General features: G+C 54.0%; 6 protein-coding genes across 6 annotated transcripts; 5 read left to right on the top strand and 1 right to left on the bottom strand.

The window, feature by feature from the left end:
* Window positions 1–350: 350 nt before the first annotated feature.
* On the top strand, window positions 351–2,352 carry K441DRAFT_698986 (dopa decarboxylase-like protein). Its single transcript, XM_067653113.1, has 2 exons — window positions 351–515; window positions 569–2,352. Exons 1-2 carry the CDS (start codon window positions 467–469, stop codon window positions 2,218–2,220), a joined length of 1,701 nt encoding a protein of 566 aa, XP_067500081.1. The 5' UTR covers window positions 351–466; the 3' UTR covers window positions 2,221–2,352.
* Window positions 2,353–3,883: 1,531 nt separating this feature from the next.
* K441DRAFT_236994 (external NADH-ubiquinone oxidoreductase 1 mitochondrial precursor) lies at window positions 3,884–6,456 on the top strand. Its single transcript, XM_067640682.1, has 4 exons — window positions 3,884–4,632; window positions 4,689–5,027; window positions 5,078–5,355; window positions 5,407–6,456. Exons 1-4 carry the CDS (start codon window positions 4,263–4,265, stop codon window positions 6,160–6,162), a joined length of 1,743 nt encoding a protein of 580 aa, XP_067500080.1. The 5' UTR covers window positions 3,884–4,262; the 3' UTR covers window positions 6,163–6,456.
* K441DRAFT_237023 (uncharacterized protein) lies at window positions 6,403–7,542 on the top strand. The gene is made up of 2 exons (XM_067640684.1): window positions 6,403–7,201; window positions 7,382–7,542. The coding sequence occupies exons 1-2, from the start codon at window positions 6,750–6,752 to the stop codon at window positions 7,428–7,430; spliced, it is 501 nt and encodes a 166-aa protein (XP_067500079.1). The 5' UTR covers window positions 6,403–6,749; the 3' UTR covers window positions 7,431–7,542.
* Window positions 7,430–8,472, bottom strand: K441DRAFT_237006 (uncharacterized protein). Its single transcript, XM_067640683.1, has one exon. The coding sequence runs from the start codon at window positions 8,336–8,338 to the stop codon at window positions 7,655–7,657; it is 684 nt and encodes a 227-aa protein (XP_067500078.1). The 5' UTR covers window positions 8,339–8,472; the 3' UTR covers window positions 7,430–7,654.
* Window positions 8,473–9,853: 1,381 nt separating this feature from the next.
* Window positions 9,854–11,805, top strand: K441DRAFT_707630 (uncharacterized protein; the record flags this gene model as incomplete). Its single annotated transcript, XM_067653734.1, has 2 exons — window positions 9,854–10,557; window positions 10,794–11,805. 2 exons carry the CDS (start codon window positions 9,854–9,856, stop codon window positions 11,362–11,364), a joined length of 1,275 nt encoding a protein of 424 aa, XP_067500077.1. The 3' UTR covers window positions 11,365–11,805.
* A 1,173-nt stretch (window positions 11,806–12,978) lies between these two features.
* K441DRAFT_236945 (TPR-like protein) lies at window positions 12,979–15,966 on the top strand (the record flags this gene model as incomplete). Its single annotated transcript, XM_067640681.1, has 5 exons — window positions 12,979–13,272; window positions 13,321–13,549; window positions 13,600–13,698; window positions 13,759–13,909; window positions 13,959–15,966. Coding segments are annotated over exons 1-5 (2,682 nt in total), but the record flags the coding sequence as incomplete, so codon positions are not given.
* Window positions 15,967–15,974: the final 8 nt, after the last annotated feature.

Raw genomic sequence — 15,974 nt, 5'->3', positions numbered from 1 at the left:
TGATATTCTCTCAGCAAAGATCATGTCTAAACCGTGCGGAATTGTTGACTTGCAATACTTCTATAAAGATCTATACCTAGTGATGCAGCCTTTCATGCCATGTACGACTTTTCTAGGGCATGAGATGCAAAGGGAGAAGTAGCAGGGAACTCATGGAAGCATTAGCTTTCCGCCCATAAGCGGTGCAGAGGTGAATTGGGAAGGGTGGAATTACAAATAATTCCGCGATGACATACCCAGCGTAATCGATAAGGCGCACCGCTATACCTAAACTAGAAATGGCTCGGTAAAGTGCGGAATGGTCCACCACTTTTCGGTAACTTTTCTCAACACCACATGCAAACCTATATGTCCCAGCCTTCTTTTACGATTACTTTCTCATGCTATATAAACACAAAACTCATGCCTCGAATCAATTATTCCCTTCTCTTCTCTCCCACCATCAATATCCTCTTCAACCGCCACAATGAACTCCTCGCAGTTCCGCGAAGCAGCCCACGCAGCCATTGAAGAGAGTAACGCTCTCCAACTCCATCTATTGGCAGCCCAAACTAACACCAAGCTCCAGTAATCCAATACTATGATACTCTCCCCTCGCGCCCGGTCCTCTCCACCGTAACACCGGGCTACCTGCGTCCACTGCTGCCATCCGGCCCACCTCAGACCGGGGAGGCATGGCCCGCGATCCAGGCCGACATCGAGCGCGTGATAATGCCTGGCCTGACGCACTGGCAGTCGCCGAACTTCATGGCATTCTTCCCCGCGAACTCGACGTTCCCGGGGATGCTGGGCGAGCTGTACAGCGCCGCGTTCACGGCGCCGGCGTTCAACTGGCTGTGTTCGCCTGCCGTGACAGAACTCGAGACGGTAGTACTAGATTGGGTTGCGCAACTGCTTGGGCTGCCAGAATGTTATTTAAGCAAGGGGGAGGGAGGGGGCGTCATTCAGGGGAGTGCAAGTGAGGCGATCGTGACGGTAATGGTGGCGGCGAGGGAGAGGATTGTGAGGAGGCGGTTTGAAGGGATGGAGGAGGGGGAAGAGAAGGAAAGGGAAATGGGAGCGATGAGGGCAAGGTTAGTGGCATTGGGGAGCGAGCATGCGCATAGCTCTACCCATAAGGCAGCGAATATTGCGGGCACGAAGTATCGATCCGTGCCTGCTCCAAAAGACACTGGGTTCACAATGACTGGTGCCGCTCTCAGGAGGAAGATCGAAGGGTGCAAGAGCCAGGGACTGGAGCCATTCTATATTACAGCCACGCTGGGCACGACGGCAACATGTGCCATAGATGATTTCGAAGGCATCGCTGAGGTCATTAAGGACTACCCAGACATCTGGATTCACGTCGATGCTGCCTACGCCGGCGCAGCGCTCGTATGTCCCGAGTACCAGCATCTCGCCAAGCACTTCGACAAATTCGACAGCTTCGATTTCAACACGCACAAATGGCTGCTTACTAACTTTGACGCAAGGCGAGTCTCCGTCTCTCTAATCCTCTCCCATCATGCTCCTCTTCCATCATACCACTCTCCATCACCTTTCCTTGTCTCCACTCCTCTTACTACCTCCCCGCTAACTCACCGCAGCTGCCTCTTCATAAAACACCGCACTTCCCTCACCTCTGCCCTCAGCATCACCCCCTCCTACCTCCGCAACACCTTCTCAGACACCGGCCTCATAACCGACTACCGCGACTGGCAAATTCCACTGGGACGCCGCTTCCGCGCGCTAAAAATCTGGTTCGTACTGCGCAGCTACGGCATCGAGGGGCTCCAGTCCCACATCCGGGGGCACGTGAAGCTCGGCGAGCTCTTCCACTCCCTGCTCCTGACGCGACCCGACCTGTTCGCCGTGCTGGCCGGCCCGGCCTTTGCGCTGACTGTCCTCACCGTGCGGCCGAAAGGGTGGGGGAAGGGCGGGCGGCGCCCGTCCACCACGCGCGCCGATCGCCCGGATCCCGGGCCTGGGGTGTATTTGAATGATTTTACGGCGGATGCGGAGGCGCGGTATACGGCTAATGCGAACGCGGCAACGCAGGCGGTGTATGAGCGAGTGAATGGGGGCGGCCAGGTGTTTCTGTCGAGTGGGGTTGTGGGTGGGACGTATAACATCAGGGTGGTGAGTGCGAATCCGATGGCGGAGGAGAAGTATTTGCGGCAGGCGTTTGAGATTTTGGTTAAGGAGGCGGAGGCGGTTATTGGGGTGAATGGGGAGGAATAGGGAGATATAGTGTACCACACTAAGTGAATAATGGGATAAGACGCAAAACTAAATGGACCTTTTAGAATACCTAATTAAACTCGACCAACCCTTCTTATATACGAATTTCATGAAAATTATCCGAAATCGAGGTACTTACGAAATTAGATATATGTGAGTGCGAATTGATCCAGTCCTGCACAGTAATGTACGCTTGGTTGGTGTCATACAGGTCGTTGCCTGAAGCAATATAAATGTAGATTACAATCAAAAATGTAGCTTGTGTGGAGTATGGTCAGTAAGTTGTCTCCATGAAGCTCACAATTAAGAACAAAAGAAAGCCTGAATAATTATAGGCTGTAGAAGCTCCATACGCTATTCCATCACCCGTCAGGGTGCTGCGTTATCGATAAGGGTGTGGACCGTGCATATAACACCAAGGATATCATCCCGCGCCATATATCAGTGTATTAAGTACAAACACCGCCCGGGCAGATAAGAATTGCGAAGGAAAGAATTAGGAGAAGGACGTCGTATAGGGCCTACAGCTGCAGCAGCAATATACAGTCAAATCTCTTTAGTACGATACCGTTTGTTCGGCCGAGCGTATCGTAATACTAATGGTATTGTTATATCAAGAGTCACGTGTTGGGTGAATAGGCAGGAAAAAGAGGAGCTTAATACCTAAAAAGGATTAAGATGTCTACTAAATAGGGCTCTCTCTCATACAAATTCCCTACTGGTTATACCGATATTGGTGGCAAGTGCTTAACGATATTGTCAAAAGTCAGATTATCGTAATATTACAGCAAAAAAGTATTAATCAAGGGTGCAAATCGTATTACAAATGATATCGTTATATACCCAACATCGTATTAAGGAGATTTCACTGCAGTCGGTGGGAGGGGTAGTAGAGCACACTAGGTAGGGTGGACGATTGGGCGCATGCACGAGCAGGGTTCTAGATTCAGTCTGAAATCTGGAGCTAAAACTAAAGGCTCCTTATATTAATCTGACGCCAAGAGCTTCAGTTCAGCTACTATATATAGTATGGCGTGCGGATTTAACGCGCTAGAGGAACTTCAGGTTGAAAAGTTGCCATATACACCAAACACCCACTTCTAGATCAGATTGAAGCTCTAGATCAACTCCGATCTGGTGCCTCCAGATCGTTTCCGAACCCGGAACCGAATACTTCCTTGAATGTCCAGCAGGAGAGAGATTAGGAATGGCAAAAGCAGGAACGTATTTAACAAAAGGACAAGGTACAATAGCGGTGAGAACGAGAAAGAAGACATCATTCATACATCATACACCAAGCTCAGATGATCAACTGTACCTACCGTGAGACTTCGGCAGTGGCAGAATAGCGGTGTCGAGTCTCATAAATTCACTTAATGTAGTACCGAGACAACAATGTCAATAGCCCCACAAGCCCGCTGATCCGTTGAGCCTCAGTCGGATTTGGAAATGAGAAATGCTCCCCCTTTCACCCGCGTGCGTGTCGAGCTCCCTGGTGTCCAGAGCTCTTGTCACAAGCTAAAAAGCTCTCTTCACACCCACGTGCCGAGGAGAAGTCCGGGTTATTTTCGTGGGAGATCAGCGGAGTCGAGCGACAGAGCTGGGTTAGAGAATCGGGAGTACAAAGGAAGGGCGTAATTACCAAAATTGCACGGGGAGTTGTTTTGTTGTTGAGGGAATGACATGAAAATTTGCCCGTTTCGAATAATCATTCGTGAGGAGTCCCGACACCGTCTCGGACCGCATCTGGGCTGGGCCTTCAACACAGGCGCGGGTTTAAAGGCCGTGACCTGGTGAGTAGCTGGAATTGACCATTTGGTTGGGGCGAAGGCTTATCTGCACATCTTGGAAAGCAAAAGCAACCAACGGCCGCGGGCAGGGGTCGCAGCTGAGCGAGCGAGGTTTGCCCGCCGTCATCGCCAGTGCAGAAAAAAGTTCAGTCAGCGCAAAGTAACGCCAACACACTAACTACCCACACGACCGACCGTCGATATAACACGCGACCATCATTGAAGGACTGCTGCACACTTTGAATATCCTCAATGGCTCCTGCTATGAGGCCGCTCGCCTCTGCCAACCTCCTGGCCCACATCTCGCTGACTGGCCGCCGTACCTTTGCTACCTCCCGCCCATCCATCGTCACTTCCAGAGCTCGAGGAGCTCCCCGACCTACCTTTTACAAGACTGCCCTGCGTCAATCAATCCGGCGAGCATCGACGGAAGATGTAGCCAAGCCTGAGACTGTCGCCAAAGCGAAACATGGAGGATTCGGCATCCTACGATGGACATGGAGGCTCACTTATCTGTCAGCATTGGGCGGAATCGCATACCTTGGATATGGCATCTACATAATGCGGCATCCCGCTGACCAGCCCAATCCAGACCCAAGCAAGAAGACGCTGGTGATTCTCGGTATGGAACTCTCTCCATTCAATTTTGCTCTGACTCACCCAATTGACTGCTGATAGGAACTGGATGGGGCGCCGTTTCGCTGCTTAAGAAACTCGATACCGAGAACTACAACGTCATTGTAGTATCACCGCGCAACTACTTCCTATTCACGCCCTTGTTGCCATCATGCACTACTGGCACAATCGAGCATCGGTCTATCATGGAGCCAATCCGCAACTTCCTACGCCACAAGAAAGCTGCGGTCAAATTCTATGAAGCGGAGGCTACAAAGATCGATTATCAGAAGAAGGTTGTATACATCAATGATGACTCGGAGATCAAGGGCGATATCTCTTCAACCGAAGTCTCCTTTGATATGCTTGTTGTCGGAGTTGGTGCCGAGAATGCTACTTTTGGTGAGAAAGCCCAAAATCCATATGCTATACAAAAGCTAATTATCAATCAGGTATTCCTGGTGTACGAGAACACGGTCTGTTCTTGAAAGAAGTCGGCGATGCCCAACGGATCCGGAAACGCATCATGGACTGCTGCGAAACCGCCACCTTCAAAGACCAGAATCCAGACGAGATTAAAAGACTTCTTCACATGGTTGTAGTTGGCGGTGGACCCACAGGTGTCGAGTTTGCTGGCGAGCTTCAAGATTTCTTCAACGATGACCTGAGGAAGTGGATCCCTGACATCAAGGAGAACTTCCACGTCACACTCGTGGAAGCCCTGCCAAACGTGTGTACATCCCCCTCTCTCCTTCCGAAAGTCCACTAACATTATCCAAAGGTCCTCCCCATGTTCTCCAAGCAACTGATCGAATACACCGAAAAGACATTCAAAGAAGAAACTATTACCATCCGCACCAAAACCATGGTCAAAAACGTCACCGACAAATACATCGAAGCCGAATCGACCGGCCCGGACGGCAAAAAAATCCTCGAGCGCATCCCCTTCGGCCTGCTCGTGTGGGCCACCGGCAACGCGCTGCGCCCCGTCGTCAAGGACCTGATGATGCAGATCCCCGCGCAGAAGGACTCGCGGCGCGGGCTGGCCGTCAACGAATACCTAGTCGTCAAGGGCACTGAGAACATCTGGGCGGTCGGCGACTGCGCGGTGGCCAACTACGCGCCGACGGCGCAGGTGGCGGCGCAGGAGGGCGCGTTCCTGGCGCGCCTGTTCAACCAGATGGCCAAGACGGAGCAGGTCGAGCTGGAGCTGAACCAGCTGTCGGAAGCCCAGGAGAGCGCACCGAATAAAGCCGCGCGCGACCAGGTGTTTGCTGAGATCAAGGAGCTGCAGAAGCGCCTGCGCCGCGTCAAGCAGATGGGGCCGTTCGAGTACTCGCATCAAGGCTCGTTGGCGTACATTGGTTCTGAGAAGGCGGTGGCGGATATTAGCTGGTTGACGGGAAATCTGGCGACCGGAGGCACGCTGACGTACTTTTTCTGGAGGAGCGCGTATTTGAGCATGTGCTTTAGCAGTAAGTGGCCCTTTCCCCCTTCTGTCCTATCTGTTTGTCTTCTGTTGGAGGGATTTTCTTGATGGCATGTGGCTAATGGATATGCAGCGCGCAACCGTATCTTGGTCGTTATGGACTGGGTTAAGGCGAAGATGTTCGGGCGCGACGTGTCGCGGGAGTAGATTTGGATATCCATCCAGTCGTTCCAACCACCCGTCCCCTTCCGTCTATCCTCTACCCCTTAATCCGCTCCTACATCTAGTGGAGACATGCGCATACCGCACTGTAGACCCTTACCCCACACCCCTTCCGCGTAGATACACATGTCTCTGCTCTGATCTTTCTTGTCATATTGTCTGTAATGCTACTTCTAGTACCTCACCCAGCTTCTAGCGGGCTTCTTCACTTCGTTTTCTTCGATTTCTTCGTTCCTGTTCCTAGGGAGTTGGGTTCGGCTTAGTTATGTTTGCATAGATAGAAATATTCTGGCTGGAATGTTAGGATGCGGCTGTACTAGGTCCATGATAGCTCGAACAACAAAACGGAATTTTAATCAGTGGTTTTTATGCAGGCTTTGTGTATGTTGTGACATTGTGTGAGGCTTGGTTGAGATGAGAGAATTGGAGTGGCCGAGGAGATCGTGGGAGTGCGATGTGGAGCTGGAGATGTGATGCAAGGGTCTTTCGATGACGTGATTACTTTTTCTACGCAACTGGGGGCTTGCGAATGTATTCAGCCGCTTTCGATGGAGCATTCAAGACTGGATTCTTGTTTCAGTGTAATCTGTGTGCTGTTCTTCAGTCTCTTTCTAACTTTCTCTTTCCATCATACGACTCCAACGTCCTACGAATCTGGCCATCCCCCACCAATTAGACCCACCAGGACGCCAATTGCATGTCATACTGCTACTGCTACTGCGTCTACTGTCTACTGTCTACTACTCTCTACTCTACTTCAATCAACCTTCAGAGGTCCAAGAATGGGCATCTCACGCAGCACAGCGCGCTACCCAGCGCCGGCCTCCTTCCTCTACGGCTTCGCAGCGCAGCAGTGCGGTATGTTGTCTTCCCCAAACATGAAAAACGTGCGTGACGCGAATCCGGCGGCGTTTAGTCCACAGCCGTGAGTAGTGTCCTTACCTTCCCCTTTCCCTCCATCATACCAGGATTTCAGCCACGAAGCCGCGCACGAACAGCGTGTAGGGTCTTAGAGCATGGAAGTGGGTGAAGAGGGTAATTCCGGGCTGCTGGAGGAAGCTCTAGAAAAGAGGAATATGAAAGAGTAGTACTGACGCGATCGCAGATACTTCATCGCGGCCCTCTTCTTCCCGCAGCAGCTAGTGTGGCTATAGAAGCGGTAGAAAGGGGATGGAACGAAGGAAAAAGTAGACCTAGTGACAGACTACGCGCCGTGTGCATTAGGAGCGAGTCTTACCCGTCCTCCCTAATCTTCCTCCACAAGACACAGCTGCCCTTATCCCTTCTCCGCTCAGCCTACCTGAAAGCTCTACTGCACAGCGGCTCTCAAGCCTAGCGAACAAATCCCGGTAACGAAGTCGAGTTCGGTCCATATTCACTAACCCCCTCTTCCCATCGCAGCACGGGTGTTCTTCTGGAACGCCTCCGCCCTCCGCGCCTCCAACGCCCTCGTTCTCACCAACACGCTCTCCCACCTCGTCGCCAAGTCCTTCGCCGGCATCGGCGTCCTCGACCTGCTGCACAACGCCTCCGCGGCCCGCTTCCGCGGCGTGCTGCCGAGCTCCGCCGTCAAAGTCGCGACGGGGCTCCGGTTTCGCGGGCGCTGCGAACGCGAGCAATTGGGCGCTTGGCGGGTGTTTGGTTTGCGATCTTGTGGCGGTGGCGGTGGGGCAGAGCGGGGGTGGAGGGCGCTGCTGGGTGTATGCGGTGGGGGCGGCGGGGATTGTGGTGGCGCGGAATTGGGTGGGGTTAGTGAGATGGGGTTTTGTTGGGCTGCTGGGTTTAGTGAGTATGAGGGCATGATGCAGGGTGGGGAGGGTGGTTGGTGGGGCTTGTTTGCTTGTTTTGCTTGTTCTGCCGATGCTCCGGGTCTTGAGGCTTGCTGTCGCGCAGCTTCCTTACCCACGCCGCGGTGTTCTTCAGTCGGTGGGTACAATTGTAATTGAGATGGCGTGATGTTGCGTCTTGAAGCCATTGAGCAGCCTATGGTGACTAAATATGACAAACGGAGGCGCTCTTGGCGATCTTTCGGTGTAGACTCGAGTGTTGTTCTCATGGACATGATTGTTTGAGGCAAGCCTCGCTCGGTGCAGGATCTCTTCTCTGCATGTAGAGATGGGATTGGTGCGGAGATGGCTGCGCGATGCTGCAGTGGCTGTCGTGGCGTCGTTGTGGTATCTTTCAGCTGGTGGAATTCGTCCAATGGTGATTGAAGATCCAGCCAATAGAATCAATAGGATCAAGGCTCCGTGATCGAATCTACGTGATTGTAGAAGCTGTCGATTTTGATATACAATTCCTAGATACACTCAATCTTTGGAGTTGAGTCGCTCAATATGACGAAGCCAACGGTGGGACAAAGCCTATATCATCAGAAGTACGATTGGAAGGCATGGTTGATCGATGTATATTAATTGAACCTGTAGAAGTAATACGCGTACCCCCGGTTATGGGTATTTTGGTGTCTGGGCACGGTCCAACTTTCGTAGAGATATGCTGGCGGCCCCTATGACGAGTATCCAGGTACGTATTTGTACTTTCATGGGCGAATGCAGGGTCTCTGTCTTGGCACGATCGGTGGTATTTCCGCGGCAGCTGGGTGGATGAGATGGATTAGATTGTCGGGCGGCGTGGTGGCGGTTTGGTCGCGTGCTTAATAAAGGCGTCCCGCAGCCAACTGACTGCAACACCACAGCGGCTCCCCCCCTTAGCTCGGACTTGGGCGATAAGGCTTCCCTCGCTTCCCTTCCTTTTCCCCTTCGGACCGTCAGTCTTATCAACCAACAGCCCGACCGTCGAGAGTGTGTCGCAGCCAGTCTGGGCCAGTCAGCGAAGATTCCCGGCCACCCTTTTATTATTGCCTATCTTACCGTGAATCATGCGCATAATTATCTGGGGCCCCTCGCTGGTGGGCGGCCACCCTCAACAGTCTGGGAGTCATCCGCTCCACCCGGGATGACCATCATCGACCATACTGACCATCACTGGCCATCGCTTCGTCTCTCGTTGTTCTCTGTGCTTTTCATTCCTCAGGTGTCTCGATAGAGTTTCACTAGCCACTTTCCTTCTATTCCTAACAAGACAAGGATCGCTGTATTGATATTTCCACTTTGTGCTGCACCACCCGATCTGGCGCCGCTTATCTATCCTTCGGGCATCCGTGCCGCCATTCTGCGTCAACTGTGTTTCTGCGAGTACGTTGCCCGTCCCGTTGCGACCTTTAGACCCTTATAGAAATTATTGTCAGCCTGGACCTACCACCTTCATTACCTCTGCCTAGCCTGTACTCGAGCTGCCACCTTCAGTGTCCAACGTCAGCTGGGAAGAACTGGTGGCTGAGACATTTCGGAGTTGGGCGACCTCGTGGCTGTGCCGCCTCACCAGTCACCACCTGAACTCAGCATCTGACTGAGAAACTGCCAGGGTATTGAGGAGGCCTGGATATCAACAAATAAAGGGTCGGGGAGGCAGAAGGGGCTTCAAGAGCAGGACGGGCGCAGGCCTTTATAATACCTCCCTACTGTTGGAGTCGCTTACCCGAGTTACGCACGACGCAATCCTCACTACAGATGACAACATGTCACGATTCTCCCCCCTCAACTTCCTAGAACCCTCCCTGCCTCCACTCTGCGAACCCGAAAACCAATTTCTCTACCACATCTCCGCCACCTTCCATACCTGCGTCCCGACCAACCTAGCATTAATATCTACCCTCCTGGGCGCATGCAGCATCCTATCATGGCTGTTCGCGCAGCTCCCGCAGATATACAAGAACTACACCCTTAAATCGACATCCGGCCTCAGTGTCTTCTTCCTGACCGAATGGCTGCTCGGCGACGCCTCCAACTTCCTCGGCTGCATATTCACAAGCCAGGCGCTGTGGCAGATCCTACTCGGCGGCTACTACTGCTCCGTCGACATGGTGCTAGTAAGCCAATGGCTCTGGTACGAGCGACTCGGACACGGCCGGCCCCTGCGCAGCGCATGGGATACGCTTAGCCACAAGCGCAGCTCCTCCAACAACGACGACGACTCCTTCTCCGGGTCAGACGGGATAACAGAGGTGTTGGACGGGATCAGCGTGGGCAGCAGCACACCCGGCAGCGAGCGGCCACGCAGCAGCAGCGACAAGAAAGACGGCTACGGCCACGGCGGCGGCGCCAGGAACCCGCTCGATGTGCCGCTGCCGCACCGCTCCAACCCAATGGACGTATTCCGCATCCCGAACTTCGCCCGCTCGCCCGCCTCGCCCAGGGACGAGCTCGCGCGCAGCATCGCGTCGTCCTCCTCCGCCCCCTTCTCCTCCACCCCACCCCCCGGCGGCCGCGCCGCACAGAACGATCCACCGCGTCGCGCGCCGGAGCTCCCCCATGCCGTCTCCCAAGACGCTGCTGTACATCTCGCTGCTCCTCGCCATCGCAGCCCAGCACACCGCCGCAACCTCCCTCCACCCCGTCCCCGCCCCCACCCCGCCGACCCCACCCCCTCTCCCTCGGCACCATCCTCTCCTGGCTCAGCACGCTCCTCTACCTCGGGTCGCGCCTCCCGCAACTCTACAAGAACCACCGCCGCCGCAGCACCGCCGGCCTCTCCGCGACCCTCTTCGCCGCCGCGTTTTTCGGCAACCTGTTCTATGCCTCCTCGCTGCTGGCGAATCCCTGCGCCTGGACCGACTTCGCGCCGGGGGAAGGCAGAGGCTGGGTTGGGGAGGAGGGCAGTCGGCGCGCGGACTGGGTGGCGCGCGCGCTGCCGTTTTGGCTTGGGGCGGCGGGCGTGCTGGTGATGGATGCGGCGGTGGGTGTGCAGTTTCTTGTTTTTGGGGATGGGGAGGCCGCGCGGGAGGGGGGGAAGAGGAGGAGGGAGACTGTAGTGGTTGTTGGGAGGGGCGAGGGAAGGGTGGGAGAGATGGGAGCGGATGGGCGCGGGAGGAGGTGGCGCTGGCATAGGGTTAGTGGGTGGATGCGGGGCTGGGTCCCGAGTGTGAGTGTCGCGGGGACGCCGAGGGGGGTTAGTCCTGCTAGAAGTGCCAGAGGGGACGAGGGGAGAGCGTTGTTGGGGGCGGAGAGGGGAGGGTATGGTGGTGTTTAGATGCCTTTTGGGCGGATAGGTTTAGAGATGAGGGTAGCGGATGATGGGCTTTAGAGCGTCCCGGTTTTGCATGGCTATTTCGAACATGCCAGCGCGGTTCCTTTTTTTGAGGGGCCCTGGGATTCAGCGGCTGCATGCGAGCATATTTGACATTTTTGGCATGGCATGTGGCATGGCATACAGCATTTCATGGATCTGTTCTTTCGTTTTTCTGGGTATCGGGATGTCAGGTCTTCCGTCTGTTTCTCCGCTTTCCTGCATCCTCTAGACGGCAGGTGGTTGGCTGGGGATGATGGCCTGTTTGGCTTTCTCCCGATTTATGTGTCTCTTTTGGGGGAAGGGGAGCTTTTATCGCATGGCATGGCATTAGTAGACGGTTAGAATTGGGGGGGAATGTCTGATATAGTGCAATACAATAGTAAGAGTGCGTTACAATGGTGTATTGAGCCGGTGTAAATCTCAGAGAGAACAGAAGCTGATAGTTGACGGCTTGGGAGACTGGCGGCTTCCAAAAACCCAACTCGCCCAATACAGACACAACACCACCACAATCAAATGTCGTACCGGCCAAGACATATTCAGAAAGCCAATAACTTCCATTTGCTGCAAAGCTTTGTTATTGGTTATAGGAAAGAAGGGGACAACGCCTGATTACTCGGCTGCAAATACCACTTGGTATTAGCAGTCCGCTGCTCCGGAAGCATGCTGTAAAATTTCGGTATAATGAGTGTGCATGTTTGTAGGGGATCAAGGCTTGTCTTCAGCTAGGCGCTTCTATCCGCATGATCCGAATGATGGCGCCCAATTGCGTCCAACAACACATGGCTGCGGCTGTGAAGGTGTGTCTCGTGGGCCCCCATAACAGCCTCAGTGCTGCCGCTGCTGCTCGGTTCTTTTGTTGCACCTTTGTTCCTACCCCGGTTCCCACTCCGGTTCCCGTCGCTGCAGACTGACACGCGAGCGATCGCGTCTTTCGCGTGGCAATGAGACGCTGGCTTGAGCGACGGGCGAAAGGCCCCGCGAACACTGACGCTTCCTCCGCCAGCACATCCACGATCTCATCCACAACGCCTCCAGCCTCGAGAAAGGTCTTTCCGTCCGGCATCAAGCTACTCCACAAGACAACAGACAGCGTTGTCGAGTAAGTTCAGCTCCGTATACTCTAGGCGGATCTACTACTAACTCGCTGCCCAGCATCATATTCATCCACGGCCTGACGGGAGACCGTGAGAAGACGTGGACGGCCAAGGGCGCAGCGGCGCCATGGCCTCAAACGCTGCTACCACTCAAAGTCCCCAACGCACGCATCCTCACGTTCGGATACGACGCATATATAGCAAATTGGCGGGGCATGGTATCCCAGAATCGAATTGGGAATCATGCCATGAACCTTCTGGCTGCGGTCGCAGCGTTCAGGGACGATGATGACACGGTTAGCGCAAACACGGCTATTAATTAGGAAGTCGCGCTTACCGTAGCAGAATCATCGTCCTCTCATCTTCGTGGTCACAGTCTGGGTGGGCTAGTCTGTGAGAATGTAAGACTTCCAATACAGCGCCTGATTAGTTGACAGCCCACTAACACGATCTGCAGGCTCTAGTTATAGCGGACCAGCGGCCAGAGAAACATCTAAAGAGCATACTCGAGCTCACTCGCGGCATCGTATTCCTCGGCACGCCGCATCACGGCTCTAGCCTCGCTAGATGGGCTGAGATGCTCGCGAGGTCAATCGGGCTCTTTAAGCAGACGAATCCCGAGATTCTCCAAGTCCTTAAGACCGACTCGGAGGTTCTTGCGCATATCCAAGACAGTTTCCACACGATGATTAGATCGCGGGCTGGCGCTACGCTTCCACTGATCGACATTACGTGCTTCTATGAAGAATTGCCCCTCCCGGGAGTCGGTACTGTAAGTTCACCTGCCCTTTATTCTCTCCGTATACTGACATCGCTTCAGGTTGTGCCTTCACACTCCGCTATCCTACCCGGCTATATTCCAATCGGGATACGAAACAACCACATAAATATGACAAAGTTCGAGAATGCGAATGATCCCGGTTTCGCTATCTTTGCTGGAGAGCTTCGTCGTTGGGTAAAACACCTGGCAGCAGTAGAGAATACCGGCGTGCCTGAGGTGATTACCGCGCAACCATCGCAGGCAGAGCAGCGGCAGGATCGCGCACAACGTACGTAAAAGCAACATAGTTCAGAACGCGGCTAAAGCTAGAGTGAACAGTCCCGTTCCCACATATTACATTCTCTGGCCCAGAAAATTATGGTAGCCAGGTAGGCTATAACACAGGGAGCGTTACAAACAACTTCAATCTTCCGACCGGTAAGCCAGCAGCCTTGGTGACTTTAGAAAGTTCGCCATGCTAAACCCGCAATCGCGTAGAACGACCCGAGACGCCGCCCATCCCGCTATCCACCGTTCCATTCTCTCGCGACCCTGACTTTGTCGAGCGCAAGACGATGCTAGATCAGATTCACAGCAAGTGCTCCATGCCGGCGTCTAGGACCGCACTTGTCGGGCTAGGCGGAGTTGGGTGAGTTCCAAAAGCGCGGACTAAGCTAGATCGCTGAGCACTGCCATAGGAAGTCGCAGCTTGCGATCGAGTACTCGTATCGAGTGAGAGAGCAGTCACCCGGAACGTGGGTGTTCTGGATACATGCGAGCAACGCCGCTCGTTTCGAGCAGAGCTTCTGCGATGTCGCGGACCAAGTTAAGCTCCCCGGCCGGCGGAACCCTAAAATAGATATATTCAAGGCAGTTCACGACTGGCTGCGGGATGAAAAGCATGGGAGGTGGATTGTTGTCCTCGACAACGCCGACGATGCTCGATTTCTTGTCGAGTCTGCGCCCACGAGGCAGTCAGCACAGGCAGGCAGCGTAACAACGCAGCCATTGTCCGCATATTTGCCCCGGAGTCAAAATGGTTCGGTCCTGATCACGACCCGGAACAAAAGTGTGGCGCTGAGGCTGGTCGAAGAGCGCAATATAATTGCGGTGGAGCCAATGGATGAGGTGCACGCAGTGGACCTGCTTGACCGAAAGCTAGGATATCAGAACGATGCGAAGGACACTGCTGAGCTTGCTGCCGCGCTTGAGTTTATGCCGCTTGCAATTGTGCAGGCGGCTGCATATATCTGCCACCGAACGCCGCGATATTCAGTTCGACAGTACCTAGAGAAGTTCCGCAAGAACGACAGGCAAAAGTCAAGGCTCCTCGGAGATGACACTGGACAGTTCCGCAGAGACTGGGATGCTAAGAACTCTATTATCATAACCTGGCAAATATCGTTCGATCATGTACAGCAGACCCGGCCCTCTGCGGCGGATCTTCTGTCGCTGATGAGCCTTTTCGACCGGCAGGGGATTCCTGAAGACTTGCTACGGGATCGAAGTGAAGCACAGAACGAAGGTGATGAGGGGTCTCCACATATAAGCGGTGATAATGAGCGTGAAGATAGTAAAGACGGCGCATCCGTGTCTAGTATGGACGAGTTTGAAGACGATCTTTTGGTGCTTAGAGACTGCTCGTTTGTATTCGGCGCAAACAGCACTACTTTGGAGATGCACAGGTTGGTGCAGCTAGCGACCCGTAAATGGCTCGAGACCCATGGGCAGCTCGAAAGATGGAAGCGGCAATACGTCAAGAATCTATGTGCGGCGTTTCCCACAGGCGAGTACGAAAACTGGGGGGTGTGCCAAGCTCTGTTTCCGCATGCGAAGGCGGCGCTTGAGCAGAAGCCAGAAGGTGAACGCGCTTTACTGCAGTGGGCCTCAGTCTTGTACAAAGCGGCATGGTATGCATGGACCAAAGGAACTATATCCGATGCAGAAAATATGTCCACACAGTCTATGAAGCTAAGAGAAAAGCTACTTGGACAAGATAATAAGGAGACACTGACGAGTATGGCGATGGTGGCACTGGCGAGACACCTTGCAGGACGATGGACGGAGGCAGAAGAGCTAGAGGTGCGAGTGATGGAGACGGGAAAGAGGGTGCTGGGAGAGGAGCATCCAGACACGCTGACCAGCATGGCCAATCTGGCGTCGACGTATCGGAATCAAGGGCGATGGACGGAGGCAGAAGAGCTGTTTGTGCGAGTGATGGAGACGAGTTTGAGGGCGCTGGGAGAGGAGCATCCTTCCACGCTGACTAGCATGGCTAATCTGGCGTCGACGTACTGGAATCAAGGACGATGGACGGAGGCGGAAGAGCTGCAGGCACGAGAGTTAAAGCTATGTTCAAAGGCACTTGGGGAGGAGCATCCTTCCACGCTAACTAGCATGGCCAATCTGGCGTCGACGTACCGGAATCAAGGACGATGGACGGAGGCAGAAGAGCTGGAGGTGCGAGTGATAGAGACGAGAAAGAGGGTGCTGGGAGAGGAGCATCCAGACACGCTGACCAGCATGGCTAATCTGGCGTCGACGTTTTGGAATCAAGGACGATGGACGGAGGCGGAAGAGCTGGACGTGCGGGTAATAGAGACAAGAAAGAGGGCGCTAGGAGAGGAGCATCCAGACACGCTGACCAGCATGGCTAATCTGGCGTCGACGTACCGGAATCAAGGACGATGGACGGAGGCAGAAGAACTGTTTGT

This window comes from Cenococcum geophilum, assembly GCF_001692895.1.
Source record: "Cenococcum geophilum 1.58 unplaced genomic scaffold K441scaffold_46, whole genome shotgun sequence".
NCBI classification, from domain to species: Eukaryota; Fungi; Ascomycota; class Dothideomycetes; order Gloniales; family Gloniaceae; genus Cenococcum; species Cenococcum geophilum.
This window is presented reverse-complemented; position numbering and strand designations above follow the sequence as displayed.